Genomic DNA, 24,505 nt, shown 5'->3' on the forward strand with positions numbered 1-24,505 from the left:
GTTTTCAATAGCTTTTCAAATGTTCCATTAGATGTGCAACATCTATTTAAATATGCATTGATATGCAGAAATACTAAGGAAAGCTATAGTAACAGGATATTTTAAACGAAAAAGATTTTCTTTATGCATTTCAAAATTCGTCACATAATGTGGCGATAAGGCCACAGCTGCAAACTCGTTTTTATTACAGCGTTTCTTGCTCCCATAATTTGTTTGTTGGAGCACAACTCGGACAATCCCTGAACGATCGTGTGCAGTTTCCTAAGCGGAACTGTTCTTAGTCCGGTTGTATCTACCCGGGGACATCTAAGTTGCTCACCGTTGATGTTTGTCGCAAGTCACTTTCGCGCTTCCTGTTGTTCAGATAGTGACCGCCAGCTTAAACCAGTGGCTGTTTATGATTAGAAAATGTCCGCAGCGGGTTTGAGGTGTCCGGGCTGTGGCTCGTCCAACATTGTGGACGATGACCTGTACTGTCAAGCCCAGCTGGTGTGCGTGGATTGCGGCTCGGTGGTGTCCGAGGGGACCCTGGCTGATGACCCGGTGGGGGGTACAGGTAGGATGATCATGAATAATCATGACTTGAAAGTGTCGATTTCAGTGATTAATTTCAATCTGCCTGCTGAAGCACATGAAACATAAAATGATATTTCTTGTTTTCACGTCTTTAGCTCAGTAGGTAAAATATGCGAGGTTTTATCAAGGCACCGCCTAAAACGTCTTCATTTGGACGCCAACAAGAATACTTTGCTGGTTCATATTTTTTAATGACATCTTCATAAATAAACAGATGCCTTTTCCTTACATACCTCTATAAAAATCCAAAAATATCAGAATGTACTACATAGTTTTTATAGATCTAAATCGTTATTCATAATTGTAATTTAAATAAAATCTTCCCGATCTTCTACTCTAACGGATTCTGTTTTTAAAAACCCAGCATTTCTCATTTATTTCCTTCATCTCGTCAAATGTACGTTTAAGTGGCTTTTGCAAGAAAATATTTTTCATTTCCCGCAGTTTCCCTCCTGGGATGAAACCCCTTCTGATTTGCATTTATTTCTAAAACGTGTGTGTGTCAGATAAAACCCTTTTTCACTTGCCTTGAGACACAAAGCACACAGACCTCTAAAATACAGTTTTTATGACTTGAATCTTTAATCTACAAGAAATGAAAAGAGTAGGCGTCGAGAAATACACTGAGGAGTTACACATGGCACATGGCTTGCTTTTTATCCAAATCTAGTGGAAGGTGTCAGGAGAGTGAATACTTTAATGGCTCCATGTTTGAGTTGATAGTCACCTTTTATGCTGCGAAACTGTGAAACAGGTGAGGGACGTTGAAATCTGCTTCATTTGCTTTGTTGGAAGATGATGGTGAAAAGAAACGCATACAAACTTGTAAATTGGTGAATCTCTAATGTTTAATTTTCATCCATCTATCATCTATACCCTCTTTACCATGCAGGGTCAGGGGGCGCTGGTGTCTATCTCCAGCAGTCATTAGGGGGAAGGCGATTTGCACCCTGGACAGGTCGCCAGTCCATCACAAAAATAAACATGCACACAATGACTCACAGCTAAGGGCAACTTGGAGTAACCAATACGTGCACTGGGAGAACAAGCAAACTCCATGCAGAAAGATCCCAGGCCAGGATTCCAGTCCAGGACCTAATTGCTCAAGGCAACAATGCTAACCACCACAGCTTCATTTAACTTTCAGAATTTTTAAATCTACCATTTAGCTTGAAACATTACTGTTTAATGAATTAACAGGTAAAATCCTGCTCAGTTTGTCATTTGGTTAAGTTTAATGGACGTGTATCTTTCCTTACAGATGTCAGCTACAGCAGGACTACAGAGATGACAAGAAAACCCTGCCTCAATCTGATAAAAGGTTTGCTATTCTCCCCCAAAGCAGATTGTACTTCTTATGTATTTTATACAGTGAAAAAGCCTTCAGCTACAACCAAATGACTTATATTTTTCCCTAAAGGAGCCAGACCTTCTTTCAGTCTTTTAAGGTGGCTTGTGCAATTCTTCTTCAGGCTTTCTGAAGGCTTTTTAAACCTGTTCTTAGCACAAAGACTAAAGAATGATTTGCCTCTGATCTGTTATTTCATGTCTTTGCAAGATATTATTTTCATTTTCTTTTAAACATGAAGTCTGGTCTAGATAGTTTTTATGCCTGCAGGTTGTTAGTCTTTCTTTTATCCAGTCTTCTCAGTATAATTTCAAAATTTAGACGATGTCTAAAATAAACTAACCACTAGAGAATGAATCAGTCCAGGTTTGCCTAGTCTTTATATTGCATTTTTTATGGCGTCTTATAGAACTACATGATATTAGGAAAACAATGCCATGACCCAGTTTTTCAGACCTTTTTCTTTCATCCCAGTGCCTCTTCAGCACTTTTAATGAGCTTTAGCACCTCCTCAGCTGAAAATATACATCAAATGTGGGCAAAGAGGGAAGTGAAAGTCAATCCAACAAGCCAGATATGTTATTGGCTGTAAAACATGCATGTATGGCGCTTAAAATATAAAAAGTACCAAAAAGTGCATCTACACAGTCCTTTTTGATTGCTATGTTGCAGATGTTTCTGATCATTTCATATATTGTGCAGCTTTATTGTCTAGTTCTTTGGTGGCCCTAATACCAAAGAAACCTTCACAATTCGTCCTACATAAATAAAAGCATTAATAAATCTCACACCGTGTTTGAAAATATCTAAGTTCAGTGTACAATGTACTGTTCAAGCTTGTCCCTCTGTATTTTAGATTTTGAAATATAGATGGTCAAATGCTGTCCAGACTCATTGAGAATAGGAAGCTACGAAGTAGGATGTCAACTTTATCGTCACTAGCTGCTAATGGTTAGCCAGTTTTCCATTCAGTACCCATAGTGCTGCCAAATAAACAATTTTAAAATGGTGGAGGCTTCTCCACTGCAAATGTAACCAAGCCACCCCCGCTTTTAGTCGACTTTGTCAACACTACAGGGTAATTCTTCTAGGAAGGCTATTCCTCAAGGTTTAAGATAATGGGAATATTTGATGTTCTTCCAGAGGCACATTTGGGAGGTCAGACACTGATGTTAGACAAGAAGCCTGTCTTGCAGTCTTTGCTCTTATTCATCCCAAAGGTGTTCTGTGGGGTTGAGGTCAGGACTCCCTGCACAGGTCATGTTTTTCCTCACCAAACTAGCTCATGAATGTCGTTACAGACCTTGCTTTTTGTACTTGTGCACAGTAATGTTTGTAACAGAAAGTTAGGAGCATGAATGATGCATTAAAGTGCCTGTGACATGCCTTTCTCACAAATGCAGAAAGTGAAAGAAAACATCTATATGTTGAAGGAAATGGTTAGTAATTGACATAATATTAGGATTAAAGACATCATAAAAGACAACTGTGACACAAACTAAGCATTTTTTTATGTCAAATTTTCAATTCCAAAGTCGCCCGGAAATTACTACAAAGGGGAAGTCCCCGGTCATTCATTGCATGAGCGTCAATGATAAACGGTTCAGGTAGAAGCCAAGTTGTGCTAAAAACAGGGTTATTATGGTGAAACCGTACATTGCTGGTGGTGGCAGCAATACTATGACAGCAGCCGTTAGTCTGCACTATTTTCCTGCAGCGAAGAGGATCAGAGCTGCCTGGATCTGAGCTGGAAAACTGACGAGTCACAGATGGGCTGGTCCTATCAAGCACAGCCAGTTCCTTTTTGCAAAAGTACATTTAGATACCGGCAGTTATTGTTAATAATTAAAAATCTGAAATTATTAATATTAAAATAAGATAAATTACACATGCATACGATATATTAATAGTGTTAATGTTTCTCTAAAGATTCTGATGCAAAGTAAAAAAAAATGACCCACCAGGTAGTGTCTTCGGATCTTGAATCATCCCTTGTGTCTTCTGCTACTGCTCCATGCTGCTCACTTTGCCTCCAGTTGTTTCACTCAGTGCCTTATTTACTGTAACCCTGGATTGTCTGTGTTGCTGGCCATTGTAGCAGCAGTCAGCTTACATGCCAGGGTTCCCCTTCTACGTCATAAAAGAGCGCAACAAAATCGCAAAGGAGTAGTCTGAAAATGCCTTTTTAGTTAAATTTATGACCATATATCTCAACAACTGTTTATTTCAGTGGCATGAATTTACTTTTCAAAATATTTTATCAATGTTTCTTTTTCACAAATGTAATTGGATTTATCATGAAAATTCAATGTCACAGGCACTTTAGGGGGTCCTTTCACTGGGGTAAAGGGTGTCACACCATAATCCCTTCTACTCCAAACTCAGGCAATGCCGTTCTCATGGCAACTGCGAAACCTAGTCTTGTCAATTGGATTATCAGACAGACAGCCATGATTGATCACTCTTGTCCAGAGTCCAGTGGTGGTGTATTGCATACCACTGCATTCGGCAGTGGTATGCAGAGCTAATCGGATGACCACGTTATCTGTGGAGGTATTTTGCTGTTGCCTCTGCAGAAAGTCAGCGACCTCTGCACACTATACACCCAAGCATTCACTGTTCCCAGTAACTCCACTCCACTATTATACCACTAACATTTAACTGAAAATGTACCTTCTGGACTTATTTCACGGGTGGCATCCTGTCACAGTACCACACAGGATTTCACTGATCCATTCTTTCACGGAAGCTCTTAATATATGATGTAGAAGCAGTCTGCATGCAAAGGTTCTGGATTTTATACACTCATGACCATGGATGTGATTAGCACTTTAAGACATAGACTTGTGCCACCTTTAAATTTGTACCTTTTTTATACTACTTCAATCTTTACTGGTCAGCCAAACAAAAAACCCTTAAAATAGCTGGGCCCAAATTTAAAGAAAAACTTTCAGAAAGCCTGTTCAACTCTTACTTATGATCACTTCACAAAATAACAAAGTCAAAAGGCAAAAAAGACCATTGTGTCTGGAGTTGTTGTACAACGCTGAAATTTCCTCCTTTTGTTATATTTACATCAAGGTCTGGAGCGCGTGAAAGAAATATGCCGGATCCTCAGGGTCAGCAGTGAAATCGAGGATCTGGCATTGACGCATTTCAGGCAGGCCTACGAGCATGAGAGCTTCATCAACGTGACCCTCCAGAGGAAGGAGTTGCTTGCTGGTTGCTGCGTGTTTGTGAGCTGCAGACAGCGGGACTGGCCGATCACCTTGGGAACCATCAGCTGTCTGCTGAACGCTGACCAGACCCTGGTTGGGGGAGTTTATCAGAACATGATGAAGATCCTGAACATCCAGGCTCCTTTTATCAATGTCACAGATGTTATTGAAGCACATGTTCAGGAGTAAGTGGTGTGGAGGCGTATTTTGTATTTAGTGATTTAAAATAGTTCCAGAGGACACAAAAAGGTGAATCTGTGTCACAAGCTATGGCCCCATTCACACTGGATTAAGACCACACTACGATGTAGTGTTTGATGAGTATTCTGCCATGTGTTAAGAGCGTATTGGGCTCCATATTAGATATGATACAATGCAAGAGTTCCACGACTGATCGTGCAAAAAAATGTTGTAGTGAGGTTGTAGTGGTTCATCTTCTTAGTGGCAGCAAATTCGGGTCCTGACTGAGGTATGCATCACTGGGCTCCTAGCTGGGTAGAAGCACGCACACCGCCAAATTGTGCACAAGTGCGGCTATGTTGGTTGCTGGGAGACTAAATAAAGACACAGACTCCTGTTTAAATTAAAATCTGATCATTATACCTGTCAGGCTTTCAAACATAAAGCCCCTCTATCATTTTCACTAAAAGGCAGGAGGAAGATTTTCCATTAGACTAAAACCAACTTCAAGCTTCATAGCCTCATAGTTTCCTTTTAATGATCAGTGAAAAACAGAGATTTTAGATTTTGTGTGCATTATTTCTGCTGAACTCCCAACAGTCCAAAAACATGCATATTATGTTAATCGGTCTCTATAAATTGCCCTACCAATGAGTATGCGTGCTGGGTTGTTTGTCCGTGATGGACTCGTGTCCTGTCTGTGCTGTTCCCGCATCTCAACCATTAACTGCTGTAGATGGGCTTCAGCAACAACATATCTCTTAGATGTTTCATTTTGATGTGCATGTCAGGCCTCTAGGTTACTTATGAATTGGCTTAAATTTACCATTTGTAGACAGAAGTCACAAAAACTCTATCAAAATCTGACTTTTTTGTTTGTTTGACAGATACAAAATAAGCACACAACACGTTCCTGAAGAGTTGGCTGAGGACTCTAAAGTGTTGAGCAAACGAGCCGTGGCGCTGGTGGAGCTGGCAGGAGATTCCTGGATCGTGACCGGACGAAAGCCCCTACCGATCATGATGGCAGCAACGTATTTGGCCTGGCAGTCTTTGAACCCCAACAAACATCGCCTCAGACTCTCGCTGGACAAATTCTGTCAGTTGGCCAAAGTCCAAAAGCGCAAACCAGCTACAACAAGAATAACAGAGCTGAAGGAGGTGCTGTGTAAGCTTGGAAGGGAACTTCCCTGGGTCAGGGAACCAGTTACTCAAAACGATGTTGTTCCGCTAGTGGGGGATATTCTGGAGCACAGACACACCCTGCTAACGAGGGCTCTGAGAACCCATGAGAGGGCTATGGAAGCTGATTGTACTCAAACCTTTGCTTTGAACTCCCTTACAGAGGAGGTGGCACCATCCCAGATCTCAGAGAGCAGGAATCAGACTGCAAATGCTTCGTCTGTGGTGCAACCCTGTCCTAATACCAGAGGGGAAAACCAAGAAGGAGATGGAGACGAAAATCATCAGAGCGAAGATCCAGAACCAAACTGGGGTAAAAGGGTCCTGTTTGCTCCTCCGTGTGTGCTTCACGCCAAGATGAGGAGAGTGGAGCGGCCTGTTCAGAACGTCACCGGTGATGAGGAGATCTCTGACAGCGAGATCGATTCATATATCCGCTCTCCACAAGAAGTTCGAGACTTTGCCCAGATGCAGAAGATGGCGTCTTGCTCTGACAGTGGGAAATCATAGCTAACTTGCACTTGTTTCAGTAAGAAGGAACGTTTTATGTTTTTATGACCTATGTTCAGCTAAATATTTAATAAACCTGTTTTTGCATTTTTTTTGTTCTGTACGACTAAGCATGTCGCTTTCCTGCCAGGTAAAGACTCTCCGATCTTTTTTTGATTATTTTATTTGAAACTTATGTCATTTATAAAAAAATACACTGTGTTCACAAGTCATCTCAAAATAAACTATGCCCGTTGGCATTTCTATTGTTTGCATATGTGAGATTAACACCTTATCCAATATAATCATGGTTTATATTGAACAGTTTTCTAAATTTCTAAACCAGCCGAATGAGAATAAATAATAGTAGAGATACTTTGAAGATTTCTTAACAACATAGATAAAAAGTCTCCTCTGAGGTGTTTGCTAAATGGTTACATTTTTCAAGAGGATTTCTGTCATTCTCTATACCTATGGCCAGGATGTTACAAGTAAAATTACTTTGTATCAAATGTTTAAAAGAGAGTAATGTTAATATATCATTGATTGACCTTTCATCTCCAGTATGTGTCACTTATGTGCTACTTACTGCATTTATTCTTTTTCTGCTTTGTAAGAACATTTATAATAATGATTTGCCTGCAATTTACTTTCATAATTATATTTTGAAAATTATTATAGAACTCCTAAACAAACACTTTGGGTTGTTTTTGAACAATCTAAAGCTTCTTTCTATCATAGACTGTGGTCATGTTAAGATGCCTTCAGCAATACCCAGAAAAGGTCTGATTTTACGATGAACACTTTTTTTTATACATGGATGATTAAGTAATTATCTCTTTAATTGCCTCAAGACATGAAAGTTTTTTTTTTTCAGACTCCTCTTGATCAAAGCCTAACTGAAGTATATCAAACCACAGAGGATTTAGTTAATCTGCATCCAAAGTCCTAAAAACTAAGCAATACTGAAGTCCAAAGCTATGAGGAAACGGTGGATCATGTGACCCTCTGTGGGATATGTCAAGGTGGAGGAAGGGAGCTGTGTGTTGCACTGGGAGGTCAAGAGTAAAAGTAGGGAGCTGCTTTATCATTGTAGATTATTTTACAGTGAGTGATCATTTTTTGACCTTCAAATTCAGATGTTTACACAAATGTTTTTAGTATTTAGCAGAATTGCCTTTTTAACTGCGTATCCTGGATCAAACATTTTGGGTGTACTTCATCAAGCTTCTCCCAGTGATTCGCTGGAATTTTGTCCCATTTCTCCTGACATAACTGGTGTTAATTGTAGCTAACGAATGATCATTGTCTATTTGGAAGATCCATTTGAGCCAAAGTTTGAACTTCTTGGCTGATGTCTTGATGTGTTACTTCAGTTTTTCCCCATGATCAGTGTTAATTTTTAGTGTTAATTTAAATTTAGGTTTAGTTAGAATCTTTTGAGTAAAATATTTAGTTTTATTTGCATATTAGTCATCTGTCTACTAAATCTTACTAGAGTTTTATTAACTGAATTTCCAGTTACAATAATCAGCAAAAACATGAAATCATACAGGAATGTCTGTTTGGGAATAAAATAAAAACATTTTTCGACAACTGAACCTGAGACAGGGGCATAAAAAGGGTTAGGAGTCTTTTTTTTTTTTTTTTTACCATTTATATAAATACCTAGTTTAAGTTTTAAGTGTTTTATGGCGTCTTACCATAAAAACAGCAAAAGGCACACATCCTCCCTCTCTTTATTGCACCAAAGCACGAAGAAGGCAGAATGCCCGACAGGCTACTGAAAGCTGATGATAAAAATCATAAAAGAGCAGAAGTACTAATAAATCTTTCACAACGGCAGTGTTTAAAGAGATTAAATTTGGGCTCAGAGACGCTGTAACAGCCTGATGAAAGAACAATATTTTAGGTAAGTGGTTTTCTGTACCAGGAGATGCCGAGAGAGAGCGAGTTGTTGTTTATCAGGAGCAATCTTGCGTAATGTATTGGCAAAGGATTTGTAAAAACCCTCAACTAACTTTATCAAAGGCAGAAAGAATTCCACACAAAATACCAGGAAAATCTTTCAAGGGTGTTCAGCTCATCAAATCACATTGAAATACTTACGTATGCAAATTACCTTTGTCCATATCAATACTCATTCTAAGAAGAAGTTCCTAATTGTTCAAGAACAGCATATTTATTCAAGTGCAACTAACTATAGGTTATAGCAGAGGTATAGCATAATGATAAAGAATTATTGAACCATCTAGATTCAGAATAATTCAAATAAAAAGGCTGAGTGCACATACAGCTCTATTTATAATGCAAAAGGCTCTCGCAGCTCCTTTATCAATTCGAGGCCTTGAGGTGGTCTGCTGCAGTCAGAGTTGACCTGAGGAGAAAAAGGGAAGGTGGCCCATTGCTACCATACACATGTTCATAGATCCCGTTCAAATACAGGAAGCACAAGGATCTGAGGCTAGCTGATGAGTATGAGTAGCAAAGATAAGAAATGATGGTCAGCAACAGTACCCTCCTAACTTCACATTGAGAAGCACACATCTTGATGCACATTGACATGCCCCCTGAAAAATGTCATCATGATAATAAATAATGGCTAAATTCCATTGTCTTCCTCCCCACTAATGGATGTGGCTTATTATAACATGACTTAGAGGGACAGCAGATCACAATACTTTTATTAATGTTCCTCATAACACCTGAGCTTAGTCCAAATGAAACCAATATAAAGTTAATAAAGTGTGATATTTCATCATTTTTATTTGTCTGGAATATCCAGTGTGTTCTTCTGGATAATTGTGTGGTAAATTTGAGCCCTAAAAGTATCTATCCAGCGGTGTTTTCATGTTTCATGTTGTTCTTACCCCCAATAGATGTGATTTGGTTTGTAATTTTGACTGAAGAATTTCTTTCTGCAGGTAAATTAGATTTATTTTCCCTGCAGGCTTAAAGGTAAACCCTGAAACTCTGAAAGTTTTGCTTCATTTCCTTGGATCAAACAGAATGGTTATTTCACAAAGAGCATTAGTGCTACTGCTGCAGACTGAACCCCATCCATCTCCAGGAAGCCCGTTGGCAACCGTTAGACAATACTGAGATGATTTACGGGATCAATGAATTATCACATTTCCCTGTTCTGAGCAAGTCCAATTGATATGCAAAGCCTTTCTGTGCATCTAATTAGTAAATTCAGCCTTGCAGCTGCACATTAACCACGTTTATTTTATTACATTTCCACTTCTACCACAATAGACTCATACTGATCTGAAGCCAGGGTTGTGTGCAATTTAGTTCAGTCTTTGAGTATTTTTATTTGGACTTTTATTTATTTTATTTACATTTATTGAACATGCAAAACATCAGCAAACAAATTTTTGCATAAAACAAAATGAAAAATTAACAAATAAGATGAAAGAAAATGGCATTCACAGATGTAAAAATATAATATAGGAATTGAACATATAAATGTTTTTCTCAGTAAATATAATAAATATTATTTTGAGCAAAGCTTACGTGATATTTACATCAGCTGGAGGTATTCAGACATTAATAGAAAATAGACCAGAATTTGTGTGTAATAAAGTGGAATATCACGGGGAATAAGACATGAACACCCTTACTGAAATTTATTTGGCATGCGTTAGATTAAAAAATCGTTTTTATTCATAATACCAGCTTCAAGACATCTTGTGTAGCCCATTCTTGTCCTATTTTTCCTCACAAACTGGCTTAAAATCTTAAAGGTTATGGAAGCCTCTCCAATGCACTTTCATTCTCACTTCTTTCCAAAGATTTTTAACTAAATTTGCATTGGGTAACTTCGGCATTCTAGCAGCTTTATTGTCTTCTCTAAAACCAATTCAGAGTTTCTTGGCTGCATTGTCTTGCCTTTCATTGTCCCTTTTACAGTTATATGTTGGGATTATGATTATTGATTAATTAATATTTATCAAGAATTATAATTAAAAATCATAATTTGACAAAATTAATTTCTTAAACAAAATCCTCATTTATGAATCGAAACCAGAGTTGTCCTCTGGTGTTGTAATTATGGCTCAAGGCCTTTGATAATTACAATTATTAAATGTCACTGTTTAATCAACCATTTCTGCCGAAACGTGGGGAACTTTAACCTTATTTTGACTGACAAATCACTTTTGCACAAAATAAACACAAAACGCCTTCTCTTTATCTATGTGAAAATGTATTAAACCAATCAGCCTGATACAATCAACTCCTCGATCCAATAATCTTCACCTACTCAAACATGCAAAGTTCTACACAAAAGGGTAAAATATCTAACTAAACAAAATAAAGCAAAACAGCAGTGTGTGTGGGATCAAACCAGCAGTTATGGCAAAAGTGAGAATATGACAAGGGAATATGGTGTTGAACGTAGCTTTGGGAGCACAGCCCGCCAGAAAGTGTAGCTCAGTGAGATGCACAGTCATAAAACTTCCCCTGCTGCTGGGGATGTTACAGAACATAAAGGGTTATAAAACTTTTGGCGGCAACTCATAAAACATGAAGTTGAAGACAAAGAAAATGGTTGATTTTCACCATAAGATTATTATAGCAGTCCAGTTTCACAGCGCACCTGCGCGCAGGTGTTCGCACAGTAAAAGCACAATCTTGTGAGATTCGGCGGCCTCAGAAAATAACAGTAATCACGTTTCAAAAGAACAATGGCATGCACATACAATTCAGAACACATTAGACTAAGTGGCGATTCTACATCGCACTAAATCTCCTCTACCCTGCCCACACTATTCCTAATAAAGAAATAAAAATAAAAGGTGGATTTTACTTGTTGAAGTCTTCCTTCTGGGGCAGCGAGTGAGAGAGAAAAGGGAGGTGAAGAGTTTCTGCGCGTCCGCAGTTAAACTCCAAGAAAGTGGTCAATCTCCGTCTTTTGGCCTCTTCGGCGAAAAGAAAAAATATGATCTGACCGTCAGCAGTCGACTAGAACAAAACAAGGTGGCGATCCGTCTCCTTGAAACCACTGTGAGGGTTTTTTTCTTCTGTTACGTGTTAAACTCCCGTCTTCGATCGGCAAAGTGAAATTTCTGGCCTTCTTATTCCAGGAACCTCTTTCATGAATTTTTCGTTGGCCAACGAAGGAGAATAAATGAAGAATCCATGTGGGACCTCTTCTTCTCCAGAGAAAGATGCTTCAGATGTTGGTCCGGTATCCAACGTGAAAGCGCTTCTTTCAAACGTTCGCCTTCCTATATTACCTCCTGTGACGTCAGACCTGGGACGGCCCCGTCATATCAGCCGCGGTGGCCGCTGGGTTTTGTAGGACAGACTATCCTGCGGTACAAAATGGCCGATGACGTTGGAAAGACATAGTGGCGTCCAGCATCGTGCAAATGGTCCAATATTCAGCAAACAAGTGGTCCAACATATATAAAGTTTGCTACAGTGATAAACTGCCCCACGCCATGATTTTCCCACTTCCATATACATAGCTGTGAGTTTGGAGTTACAGGGTGATGTATAGTGACATTTCACCTCCAAACATGGTCAGTGCACTGATGCCTGAAGAGTTTAGACCAGACTATAGTTTCCTAGTATTTTATAAGCTTGTACAAATGTTTTGCAGCAAACTTCAAAAGAGCTTCAACATCCGTTTTCTTCAATAGTGGAGTTTTGCGCACTATCTATCTATCTATGAGTTTTCATAGATGCCATTGAGATTGAGTGCCACACTTTTTGTTTTCATGGAAAAACTGCACCTGCTATTTCCAGATCTTGAAGCACTCTGAGTGGACCTTGGCTCTTCTCATTATTATTTTGACACCTCTGTCAAAAATCTCACAAGGAGCACTTGGTCATGCCTGGTTTATGGTGAAATGTTCTTCCCAAATCTGGATCAGTTCCTTCAGTATGTTCTGCAACAATAATGTCTCAAAGGTCTTCAGAAAGGTCTTAGCTTTCTTCTTGGCATCAGAAACCTTTTTATGGGCCACACATTAGGACTACACTAGCTGCAGTCAGGACTGTGTTTTAAATGCTGGCAGAGTCCTGCTACTTTTATGGTTTTCTATACCTTTTTGCACCTAGGTTTCTTCAGGTTTTACTATGTTTTCCTTTTTTTATTCGAGTTTATTACACACAAATTGTGGAATATTTTGTGTTAATTTACATGTGTAATTCTTGGGTTGCTCAAGCATACAGCACTTGCCCTATTAGAAATGTAAATGAAAAAAAATGTGTTCAATAGTTTTTTTTGTCACTGTATGTATCCAGAACTAATCATCACTGAGACAGTTAAGTTTATACAGAAACTTGTATGCTGCGAGGGACAAGAGAACTGGACACTTAGGCCAAACTGGCAACTAATCAGTCTCTGTTACAGATAAAAACATTTTACGTGCCAGTCATTTCAACTGCAAAAACCATAAACAGCAGAGCATACACAATACAACACAATCATATTGATTGTTAGATTATTTTTTATAAACACACAGGCAATTTTGAATGATTTGCTTCGATGTTGGCGTACATGTGTCTGCTACAGGCATGAAGAAGATGAAAGCCTCAGGGTGCAGCTTCATAAATTTAACCTCACACTGTTTAATCTGATATCGATAGAAACAATCAAATAAAAATGGTCACATGTAGTGACCATTTCTACACATGATTTGAACTGATAGTTTCATTTTCTCTTCAGTTTCATTTTCACATACACCTTTTTTCATCAACCTCAATCTTGTCTGGCCTCTGATCAGGATCCTCTCATCTAAAGGGGACAGTCAGTATGTCTCATGTTTTCCAAACAGTTCCTGCAAACAATATTGCAAACACTGAACTTTCTGTCTGCATTTGCAATTTATATTTCAGATATTAAAGGATGGAAACATTGTGAATTTGAAGTTTATCAGCCTCACCATTTTAATTTGAACAAAATTATAAATCATAACCCTTCAAGTCTTTAAATTTACTCTGCAAACTCTGACTTCCCATTGCATAAAAACTCAAAGATAAGATCTTGAATTTTTGCTATTATATAAAAAAATATATCTGCACTACCATGTATGGAGTAATTGCATATCATATGGAACAGCAAACAGCAGCAGTCTAAAAAGTGTTCAGCTCACGTCACTTCATTTAGGTTTTGTGCATAGAAGGGGGAGGACAGAACGTTGTTTACTGTTACATCATCATTTTGTGGGGATCCAATTGGAACCAAGAACTTTCCTACAAAAAAAATTAGGACTGTTATACTGGTACTTGATAATTGTCTGTACATCTCTTGAGAAATAAACCACACCTGTCTTTCCGTTGTTAATGAAAAACAAGCCAGAACTGACTAACTGGCTAAAGTATTTAAAAGAATCCTATAGAAAAAAAATTCATTTTTTGGCTATCATTTTTGTTCAGGCACATTGTATGTCAATCCTCCTAGAGTTAGCTGACCTAATTATTTGAATGTTAGCTTGTTATATAATATGGGACTTTTTTTAACATAACAGACACAATGTTCTGGTCAGTAGCATAATTTTATCTTTAAAACAGAGTATCAAATAAAAACTGCTCATTTTGGCTTCACATTTGCTGCGTGTGGGTCATTTGCTTGGCCATGCCGAAAATAAGAAGACATACACATATTCCTATCAACAAGGAAAACACTAGTCCAAACCTTCCAAACAGTAATATCTAACCATGCCACAGCTTGTTGAGTTCCTCAAGGAATGACTTTTGAATATCAACCCCGGACAATTCAAAATGTTCTTAATACAGTTGCTGCTTGAAATCTGGGTTGTTGTAAAGACTTCAGGTCATTTTTTAAATCTCTTTAAAGAACTTTAAAAGCAGATTTTTTGCATTGCCACCCTAGAGCCCATGCATTGTATTGTATTATACTATAATCCAGGAATATCTTTTATCAGCATACTGTTTTTTTCTTTGAAAAAAACTAAAATGCTACATAACTTAACACCACTTCTGGCTCCTACTGCCATATGGTGTAAACATTCAATCTAACATCACTGCAGAGCCTGCATATTATTGTAGCTGAATATGACAGAAATTACATTTGCAGAAAAAGAAGAGCTGTCTTAAAGAAACCTGCTGAATTGAATTTCAAAGACTTAGGAAACTAACATAGTCATAATGCAGAATTGGGAACTAATGAAGGTTTTACCGTTAGGTGAATAGTACTGTTAACAATTCAGTTTATTTATAAAGAGCCAATTCACAACACGTCGTCTCAAGGCACTTTACAAAGTCAGTTCAGTCGAATCGTACAGTTTACAAGTCAAGTACACAAATCTGTAACAGTTACAGCTTCCACCAGCTTTCTCATATTACTGTCTAATATGAATTTTATCACAAAGCTCATTTTTACACAGCTCTCTGTAATAGACTGCATGGGATTGGTCAATATTTCAATCACATTTGTGTGTGAGCTTTATTCATGACTTCCAGCTATGCCTTTGTCTGCCACTGCAGAGCCTTCTTGTTGAGCTTTTGAACCGGAACTGTGTTGGTCCATTAAGTGTCCAAGCTACTGCCTTATGGACAATATTTGTTTAGATGTCCTCCTCACCATAATAATCACTGCAATGTAAACACAATACAATGGGAACATGTGTAAAACCTTGGAAATATTAGGAAATTAAGTTCTGTTGATAAAAAACAACTTTCTTCAACATATGAGCTCACATTTGAGCGAGAGACTTCATTATTATTACCTCCTTCCTGGTTGGTTTTGAGCAGTGTCACCTGGCATCTAATAAACACCATTAAAAGTTCCATCTGTTTATTTATTGCCACTACACGTTTAATAAACACCAGCAGACATTTATTAGGTGCCACCTGGTGTTCAAAAAGTCTGGTGCCACCAGGTGCCAGAAGCATAGTTAGTAAGTAAATCTGAACAGCCCTTCAATCTCTATATGAGCATGCGTTTAAAATGAAGCACTCATCATCACTTTTAGATGTTCAACAAAAGAAGTTCTAATATACTGTCTCCACTCATGAGGACATTTTTATTAGGTTTCATGTACATATATACAAACTCAAGATGGACATTGTAGCTGTACTATATACAAAAGTTTTAAATTAACGTACATGCAATTTCTCTGAGTGAAAAAAACAAAGTCTGGCGGCACCACACTTTTTGAACACCGGGTAGCACCTAATCCACATCTGTTGGAGTTGAGTAATGGGCAGTGGTGCTAAATAAAGGCCAGATTATGCTTTGAATGTTGTTTATTAGACAGCAGGTTTTGCTTAACTGTGCTGTGCTCAACATGGAACCAATAATTTCTAGCCAAATAATAAATAAAAACATCAACAGGTGCTACCCCAAAAAGTGAAAAAGACAACTGAGATCAGTAGCTGTTAGATAAAAAACAACTTTCTCCTCAAATCTCTTGCTCCACAAGCTTCTCAAAGTGTAGCTCACTTCCAGGCAGAAATAGCTGATCAGCCGCATCATTCTGATGAGAAAAGGGTAAAAGAAGCTGGATTACCTCTTTCATCTTTGCCAGATTGCAAGATAAGAATAGCTAGGCATTAAAGATGTTTCTTCCCAGCAAAGCTGATGGCTGAGCTGCACTTTATACTTTATGCTCATAAATGTAGTGGGTAAGTTCCCAAATGCACAACATATAAATAAGCAAATAAGCAGGTTACAAAACCACACCAGCTGCACAGTGGCTGGTGGGGACTCCAATGCGATGGTTGCATTTCAGCATCTTCCTAAGCTCCGTGCGGAATCGATCGTGTAGCCATGCGTAGAGGAAGGGGTTGCAGCAGGAGGAGCTCATAGCGCACAGATGGCACAGCAGCTGGATGAGTAAAAAGTACTGCTTGTTTATCAGGTGGATGTCAATGTCTCTCAGTACGTTGAACACATGGATGGGAAGCCAGCAAACTGCAAAGGCAGACACAAGGAGAGCAACAAGGCGAAAGATCTTCCTCTTTCGGGCCTGGTGAATGCCCACCTGATCTTGCGTCCTGTTTCCAGGGGCAACGCACTTCTTCAGTTTGACGGTGATGCAGAGGTAGGAGACAAAGACAGCCGAAAGGGGGAGGATGTACGTGATCAGCAAGGTGCTGTAGGCATAGGCCCGTCTTTCCTTTTCCTGACCCAACCAGAACTCCTCACAGATAGTGAAGCCTTCCTCTTTGAACTCAACGTGGTAGGTGTGAGTCACTGCCGGAGCCACCAGGCCACAGGACAGCAGCCAGATTCCAGTGAGGACGTAGGTACAGGTGGCCACAGTGGTCCGCTTCTTCAGAGGGTGAACTGTGGCGTAATATCTGCAACGAAGGGAGAATGATACTTTATAAACCTTAGCTGAATTAATGCATGGTTAATTAGGACCGAATGGCTGAATTAATGCCACTGCGACATCCTCGCAAGCATGAGTGAACTAAAAGTTCATGTCCCGGTGATCAGATAGTGGAGAAATGTTAAATGGCTTAATTATCCCTAAGGCTGTTTCTGTGCATCTAATGAGGTATAACGTGCGTTTTAGTCAGCCAGACAGCTTTGTGCCGAGCAGATTGTGTGTCCTCTAACGTCTGAGTGAAAAGAAAAGGCAAAATATATATTTTTGTAATGTTTTAACTCCTTGTTCTTGTACTTAAAACTTTCTGTTGATGTTAAAGTAATCCACACTGAACAGACGCACACCAAGGCTTTACTAGAGAGTCCTAATCCTCAGAAGGGCCAATAAGAAATATTTTTGAAGCTCACATCTGATTATTTGTTTTGATTTTCTGCATGTGTTCCCTTTAAGAATGGTTATATTTTCAAAAATTTCACTAATCTAGCTGTGAAAGTTTCAACCTTGTTAACACTTACGAGAATTTGCTGATTGAATATTTTCACTTTTGAGTCATTTCTTGAGCAAATAGAGGTCTGATCATTGATTAAAGAGAGCAGATTGTTCCATTTCGTTGTATGCGCAAATCAATGCCTGTCTCCATTTGCCTAATTTTCAAAGAATAAAACATGATTGCATTTGTTGGGCTGTAAGCTCCTTGGTCTATAATTGTAATCCACTCCTATTTAGAAGACTGTTTTTAGAGGAAATTGTTAGTCCCAAAGTAAACCTTGTTATTTTAACCTTGTTAAAATGGCCAAGGCAAGGTCCAGACTTAGATAAATCTGATTCAGAACTATTGAAAATGTATGTTCATAGACCTTGATGAAAAAAGATAGTCAACTATGTACACTTTTTCACTTCACAATCATCCACTGCTCTGTGTTGGTTTATGACTTAAAATCTTAGTAAAATACATTGAAGTTTGTGGTTGTAATGTGAAATAAATTAGGAAAAGTTAATATTTCAAGTGATGTGAAAACCTTTTTAAGAAATTGTTTATTTTTGAGTCTTGCCACACCCAAAAAACATTAAAGCATAACAGTACAAATGAATCAAAGCAATATCAGAAAAACGTGAAAATAATAGAAATTCTCAAAATCGTGATTGCCTGGATGTCAATCCACCCACCTGTCCACAGCAATTGCTGTGAGCGTGAAGACAGAAACGTACACTGTGACTGGTTGGATGAGGAAGACCAGGTAGCACATGCAGCGGCCAAAGACCCAACCGTGTGGATTGAAGGCGTAGGCCAGAGTGAAGGGGATACAGGTCACACACATGAGCATGTCTGAGAAGGCCAGGTTTCCAATGAAGAAGTTGGTGACGTTGTGCATCTTGCGGGTACGGCAGATGACGTAGAGGAGCAGATAGTTCCCAACGACGCCCACCACCACCACGAGCACGTAACAAGGGATGATGAGAGGCTTGAACGTCTGTAGCAGGGCCACATCTGCAAACTGGGAGCTGTGGTTGGTGGAGTTGCTCTGCACGGCCACCTCATAAATGTGCTCCTGAGATCGCTCTGCAGATAAGGAAGGCTGGGTGCTTCCAGTTGGATTACTGTGGTTAGCCTCCATGGAAGCAGATTTGTCCATACGTGCACTGCAATAAAACCAAAGCAGGTTTACATCTGAGCATCAACAACACCTTTAAAAGGTCAGACTATCAGGTACCTGCAAAATGTAAACAGTATGTTGAGAGCAAAAACAAATTCATGACATTTAATAAATGGAAGACTGTTAGGAGGAAAGGCATGCTTTTACAAACAGCAACACATTCGTACAGTGAGAGGTAAAGACCAAGGTATAATGAGGCAGATAGTTATAAAGGCATCTCATTAGGAATGCACAGAGCAACATCTTCTATCCACAAATAAAATGTGTTTAAAAATGCAACATAACAGTGTTAGGTCCTGATTTACATGCTGAAGGCTGCAGAACAAAAAATTTCAATATTAAGTTTCTTATTCTCTTTGGTATGTTTAGCATCTGCAGAATAATTCAGTATGGCTGAGATGCATCATTTTAATATTTTCCTTGTCAGCTCATTTAAACATGACTCCTCCTTGGTTGTCTGTCATCATGTTGGTCAATCAAGAATACATTACCCTGAAATTTAAATTAAGACAAACATATATTAAAATATTTAAGCAACAATACATTTTTGAAATACTTCTTTGGAATAGTTAAATTTATTACATTTCTGCATCACAGCTGTGAGGCCAAAATGGACAAACATGTATCTCTGTGCCAACTGCGTTATTTTTCTGACATTTTAAAAACTCTCCATTGAGTTTAAAGGTCCTCCAGGCCAATTTTATTGGAGCTGGACCTGGATTGGATTCTATCATTATATTACTTAATTTGTATTCTGTTTACCCAGTTTTGGAGATCTTCCTCTACCATACTGCAGGAATTAGGGTGACTGACAGACAATGTTGTGTATGAATGCATTCAAATGGCTTTAAACTTTTAACATAATAAAACGTTTTGATTACCTTGAATGAAATGGAGCTCTCCCTGGTGTCATTAAATGTTTAATTCAGGGTTGAACGGCTGCTGAAAACAGTGAAATCTAGTACAAACTTTATGCAGGATAGAGTCACAGTATTTCTCTTGAGGGCAGGAGCTCAGTCACTGCTGTCTGTTTGCAGGCGCTGCAAGCTGTTATACAAACTTAATTTATTCAAAACTGACAGTCCTGTTTACATTGTTATTCTATTATTTGAGCTGCTTGTCTCATGTCCTGTTAAAAACAAACTTTTCAGTTGAAGGAAAATCTTTTAAATCTAAAATTGCCATTAGTATGACTCATTTTGGGCTTAACTGCAGATCAAACAGACTTGTTGATCGTTGAATTCGTGGAGAGGATGTTTTTTTCATATGATGAGATAAAAAGCTCTTAGATGTTACACTGATATAGAGAGGAACATAAACAAAAAAGTAACAGTAACTACAATTTTATTTGTTCATGTAAGGATAACTATAGCGCTGTAGCACAGCTTGCTGCTCCAAGTTAGTAGAGTAGCAGTTTATGAGCATTTGCTTTAAAAAAATAAGGTAAAATAAGGTTAAAACTCTTGTTGTTTTCAATATTTTCTTCTCTGCTATATGGCTAATAATCAGGGTTTAGATACAGGTATCCTTGGACAATCTCTAAAAGAGAGGACACTGTACCGCGAGTTCAAAGGATCTGAGAAATCAGAGCTTAATGGGGGTTTAATGATGGGGGAATCTTAGAAATTCAGGCAGTTCTTTGAGCATTTGAGAAGCAGAAATGGATCTACCTGAGGAAAAGAGGAAGGCCTGCAGTTTGTTCAATATTTGCTGACAGTAGAAAAGAATAAAGAATAGAAGGGGTTTTTTCATTTTTTATTGTATTTAGATTGGTGCACACAAATCTGATTTCCTTTGCAAGTGTTACTGTTGGAATAATTGAATAAAGATTTGTCTTATAGTTTCTCCTATTTTTTAAGTTAACTATTTGATCTTATAATCATTCATGATGTTTGTGTGAGTAAAGAATGTGATGAGTTGTCTACAGGCAAAGATAATAAATGGAGCTGAACTAGCAGAGAAGGAAGCAGTCCAGTTGAGGAGGTCATAAAGATGAAGGCTGATTGCACTGAACAAAAGGCGCAACTAATCCTGGAAGATGGAGAGATTGTGGAAATGTGTTGTTAAAGGATAAAGCTGTTTATGACCTGTTTACGATGCAGCTGTTGTTTCCCATCCTTAGAGAGTAACGTTCTTTGTAAATAGGGACCCCCGAAAGATAATAAAAAGAGAGGTGCGGACAGATGCTGTTCAGAGCGGTGCGAGATCTGTAACTGAGCACATCTTGACTGTTTCTCCTCGCAGCGAGTAAAATAACTAATACTTTGTCTCTCTTTTCTTTTTGTGTTGTTATAAGTATTGTAGGTTGTTTAAACCTGACAGTTACAAGTTGGTAATCAAACCCCAAATGTAGTGTCTCTAATGAAAAATATTTTTTCTAATCTGAAAATGTTTTGATTTCTTACTATTTAAAACTGTGAAAATGTTGCAGTGAATATTGCAGGGCATACTTATGACCCTTCATTTCTTCGCCAGATTGCTCATCAATCTGCACCCAAGTATAATTTTCTTTCATTGCGTCATTGTCACCTGCCGACCTGATAGTAAGACCTTATATTCTGCTGCCCTTTTACATTTACCCTCTCTCACAAACGCTACTAATTAGTATCATTTGTGCCACAGTACAGACTGGCGAAATAATATTTGCGACAGTTGAAGCAAAAACCCCTCCTTCTCACAGCCAGTCATACGAATAATGAGAAGTATTAACCAGGGATTTCAATGAAAATATTGCCGGAGATTTTGTCTCTTGGTAGCTGAGTACGTTTTTATGCTCCACACTACCATGCAATTAAAAACGTTATCTAAAAACTGAATTTAAATAAGATATGTAAGTGTATCATCTTTTTGTGTATACAACGTGGAAAATAAATCATTGTTTTTCTTAGTAAATATATTTCTAATGGAGCCATTACAATGAAATAGAGAGACAGATTTCAGTAACAGCCCAAGTAATCCAAATATACAAAGAAATAAAAAACAGATTAGTACATAAATTAGATCACTCTAAAAATACTATGCCTACAGAGAAATTTGGAGTTAAGAACATTATGGTGTGGGAGTGTTTTGAGCATATGGTGCTAACAGACTTCATTTAATTCAAGGAAGGATGAATGGGGAAACGTGCCAAGACCTTCTTGATTAGAATCTTTAAATGCAACAAAGAATGCAATACAATAATCTGAAATGCACAGCCAACATCTAACATCTAAACAGGTTTCAGAGACAGAAAAGCTGCTAAAATGGTCATATCAGTTATTAAAACTGAATCCAACTGAAAATATTTTGAAAGAGCAGAAGATCAGATCGTAAATCTTAAAGGATCACAAAGATGTGAAGACAGTTTTTTATTAAATTAAGAATGAATAAACATCCAACCTGAGCACTGAATTGGGCTATTTTCTCCATACAGGAGGTTTTCAAGTTGTCATTGTCAATGAAAAGACTTTTTTTTTGTTTTTATTTTATGTCAGCCAACATTACAAACAACTTTACTGAATATAAATTGACATGTTTCATACTTAATGATGAAATTATGCTGATCCTCTATGATTGAAAATGTTTTGTATTCAGGTAAAATAACCAGGACATCATTTTTCCATTTAACTTATGGAAATAAACGAGTTTTTTTTTTTCTTTTCTGTTACATAAAGCAATAGTTTATCTACCTGAATATGTATTCCCCTAGAGGAGAAAATATGTTTAAAAAAGGTTTAAAGAAAACCAGCTGTCAGCTGTTGCAATTGTCAGCTTTTTGAAAACTGTTTGTCTGTGTATTTTTCAGGTTGTGTAAAGCTTTTTTTTTTTTTTTTAATCTATCATGATTCTGTTGGGTTTTCAAAGCAGCGAAGACCAAAAGACAAGCAGCTTTTTTTCTCCAGTTCTTATGTTTTCAAGTATTTCCTCTATATCTGTCCAATCCGAGTTATCAAATACGTTAAACGCCATCTAAATTCAACAAATGAATAAAGGTTTCTGTCCTGGAATGCCGTAGGACTCACATCCTGACTGCTGCAATTCATTTCCTCAGCCTTGCCTATTTATATGGACCCCAAAGGATGCTTCAGACCAGTGCAGCAGAATTCTGCCAGAGGGAATCCTATATGTTGCAGTGTGACCTCCTCATGCTTTGTTGCCACACTCAACCTTTCTGCACCACAATATTTGTACAGAAAGACAGACTTGTTTTTTCTCAAGACAAAATTTTCTGAAGACAACCATTGTTGTCTTGGTTTATAGCAGCTAGTTTGAAAGCATTTTCATTTTGGAGAATTATCTGCACTTGCAGAAATCTTGTCAGAATTTTCAGAACATTTGGAAATTCTAAATTTGTATATTTGTCATGGGTATATAATTGCAAAACAAAGAACTGCAAATGCATGAAACTTCACATTTTCTCTAAAGAACTAATTAAGAATATATTTTTGTAAACAGAAATGTAAATTTTATAAAATTGTACTTTTCATTCTTTCCTACTTTATTCTTGTTAAACTGATTCATTTTTGATCTATCACTTGAAAAACACCAGAAGCTTGTTTATGGTCCTAAATCTACCACACTTTTATCGTGGCACTGCCTGAATAAATTATATTAAAATAATGATTTTCTCTTAAATTACTGAAACAAATAAAATAAAAATCTCCACACAATAAGTCCCTCTTGTTACATAAAATGAGCCAAAGCAATGTTCAGTTTGATTCTGTTATGATTAAATGATAGAGCCTAACTTACCTGGTCTGATGTTTTTCTCTGTTCGAAGATGAGTGTTACCAGTGGACCTTGACAGTATGCTTTTCCTCAGTGAGGGATCTGAAGCTGCTGCTGTTTTAAACGGGGAGAAAGAAGGTGGGAGGAATGCAGAGGAGGGAGAGGCGATCTTTCTGAGATGTCTGTGGAAATGATGGGGAGCCAATAAGACCGCAGTGAAACCAACAAACATTGATGTCTAGGTTGGACTTGATGATGACATGATTAGTTGGTGGTCGGGTGGAAAGCAGGATTATTTATCTGCTCATAAATACAAGGCTATGATGGGAGATTTATTGGTTGTTTTGCTTACACACTAATTTAACCAGGTGCATTACCTACGGCTCTGTGTCAATGAGTTTATGCTTCAGTTTTAAACACAAAAATGAGAAATTTGGTTGTTTCGTCAATGAACATTTTGTTTGCCCTGGTCCGAAATCACATATTTAAAACTGACAGCTTGCAACAACTTATAAAATAATCATAAAGGTGCAATTTAAAGGCATTTTTAAACTACACAAAAAGCAAAGATAAACTACTCGTACTCGTCATCTTCCACTTTATCCGGGACCGGGTCGTGGGGGCAGCAGACTCACCAGAGACACCCAGACGTCCCTCTCTCCAGACACCTCCTCCAGCTCCTCCAGGGGAAGCCCAAGGCGTTCCCAGGCCAGCCGAGAGACATAGTCCCTCCAGCGTGTCCTGGGCCGTCCCCTGGACCTCCTCCCAGTGAGACGTGCCTGGAACACTTCCCGAGGAAGGCGTCCAGGAGTCATCCGGTATAGATGCCCGAGTCAC

General features: G+C 38.2%; 2 protein-coding genes across 2 annotated transcripts; one reads left to right on the plus strand and one right to left on the minus strand.

The window, feature by feature from the left end:
• Positions 1 to 294: 294 nt before the first annotated feature.
• Positions 295 to 7,257, plus strand: brf2 (BRF2 RNA polymerase III transcription initiation factor subunit). Its single transcript, XM_047373344.1, has 4 exons — positions 295 to 556; positions 1,838 to 1,897; positions 5,006 to 5,327; positions 6,210 to 7,257. The coding sequence occupies exons 1-4, from the start codon at positions 409 to 411 to the stop codon at positions 7,012 to 7,014; spliced, it is 1,335 nt and encodes a 444-aa protein (XP_047229300.1). The 5' UTR covers positions 295 to 408; the 3' UTR covers positions 7,015 to 7,257.
• Positions 7,258 to 15,197: 7,940 nt separating this feature from the next.
• On the minus strand, positions 15,198 to 23,796 carry LOC124872827 (prolactin-releasing peptide receptor-like). Its single transcript, XM_047373203.1, has 3 exons — positions 23,693 to 23,796; positions 18,474 to 18,947; positions 15,198 to 17,274 (listed from the first exon to the last, which is right to left on the minus strand). The coding sequence occupies exons 2-3, from the start codon at positions 18,938 to 18,940 to the stop codon at positions 16,641 to 16,643; spliced, it is 1,101 nt and encodes a 366-aa protein (XP_047229159.1). The 5' UTR covers positions 18,941 to 18,947; positions 23,693 to 23,796; the 3' UTR covers positions 15,198 to 16,640.
• Between the last annotated feature and the right edge of the window lie 709 nt (positions 23,797 to 24,505).

Source organism: Girardinichthys multiradiatus, chromosome 8, assembly GCF_021462225.1.
Source record: "Girardinichthys multiradiatus isolate DD_20200921_A chromosome 8, DD_fGirMul_XY1, whole genome shotgun sequence".
Taxonomy (NCBI): Eukaryota; Metazoa; Chordata; class Actinopteri; order Cyprinodontiformes; family Goodeidae; genus Girardinichthys; species Girardinichthys multiradiatus.

What these genes read in the sequence shown, in the direction of transcription:
- brf2 (XM_047373344.1), top strand. Translation starts at nt 409, where the DNA reads ATGTCCGCAGCGGGTTTGAGGTGTCCGGGCTGTGGCTCGTCCAACATT. An exon ending in TGACCCGGTGGGGGGTACAG is followed by an intron (nt 557 to 1,837) that starts GTAGGATGATCA and finishes CTTTCCTTACAG; the next exon opens with ATGTCAGCTACAGCAGGACT. An exon ending in CTGCCTCAATCTGATAAAAG is followed by an intron (nt 1,898 to 5,005) that starts GTTTGCTATTCT and finishes ATTTACATCAAG; the next exon opens with GTCTGGAGCGCGTGAAAGAA.
- LOC124872827 (XM_047373203.1), bottom strand. Translation starts at nt 18,940, where the DNA reads ATGGACAAATCTGCTTCCATGGAGGCTAACCACAGTAATCCAACTGGA. An exon ending in ACAGCAATTGCTGTGGACAG is followed by an intron (nt 17,275 to 18,473) that starts GTGGGTGGATTG and finishes CCTTCGTTGCAG; the next exon opens with ATATTACGCCACAGTTCACC.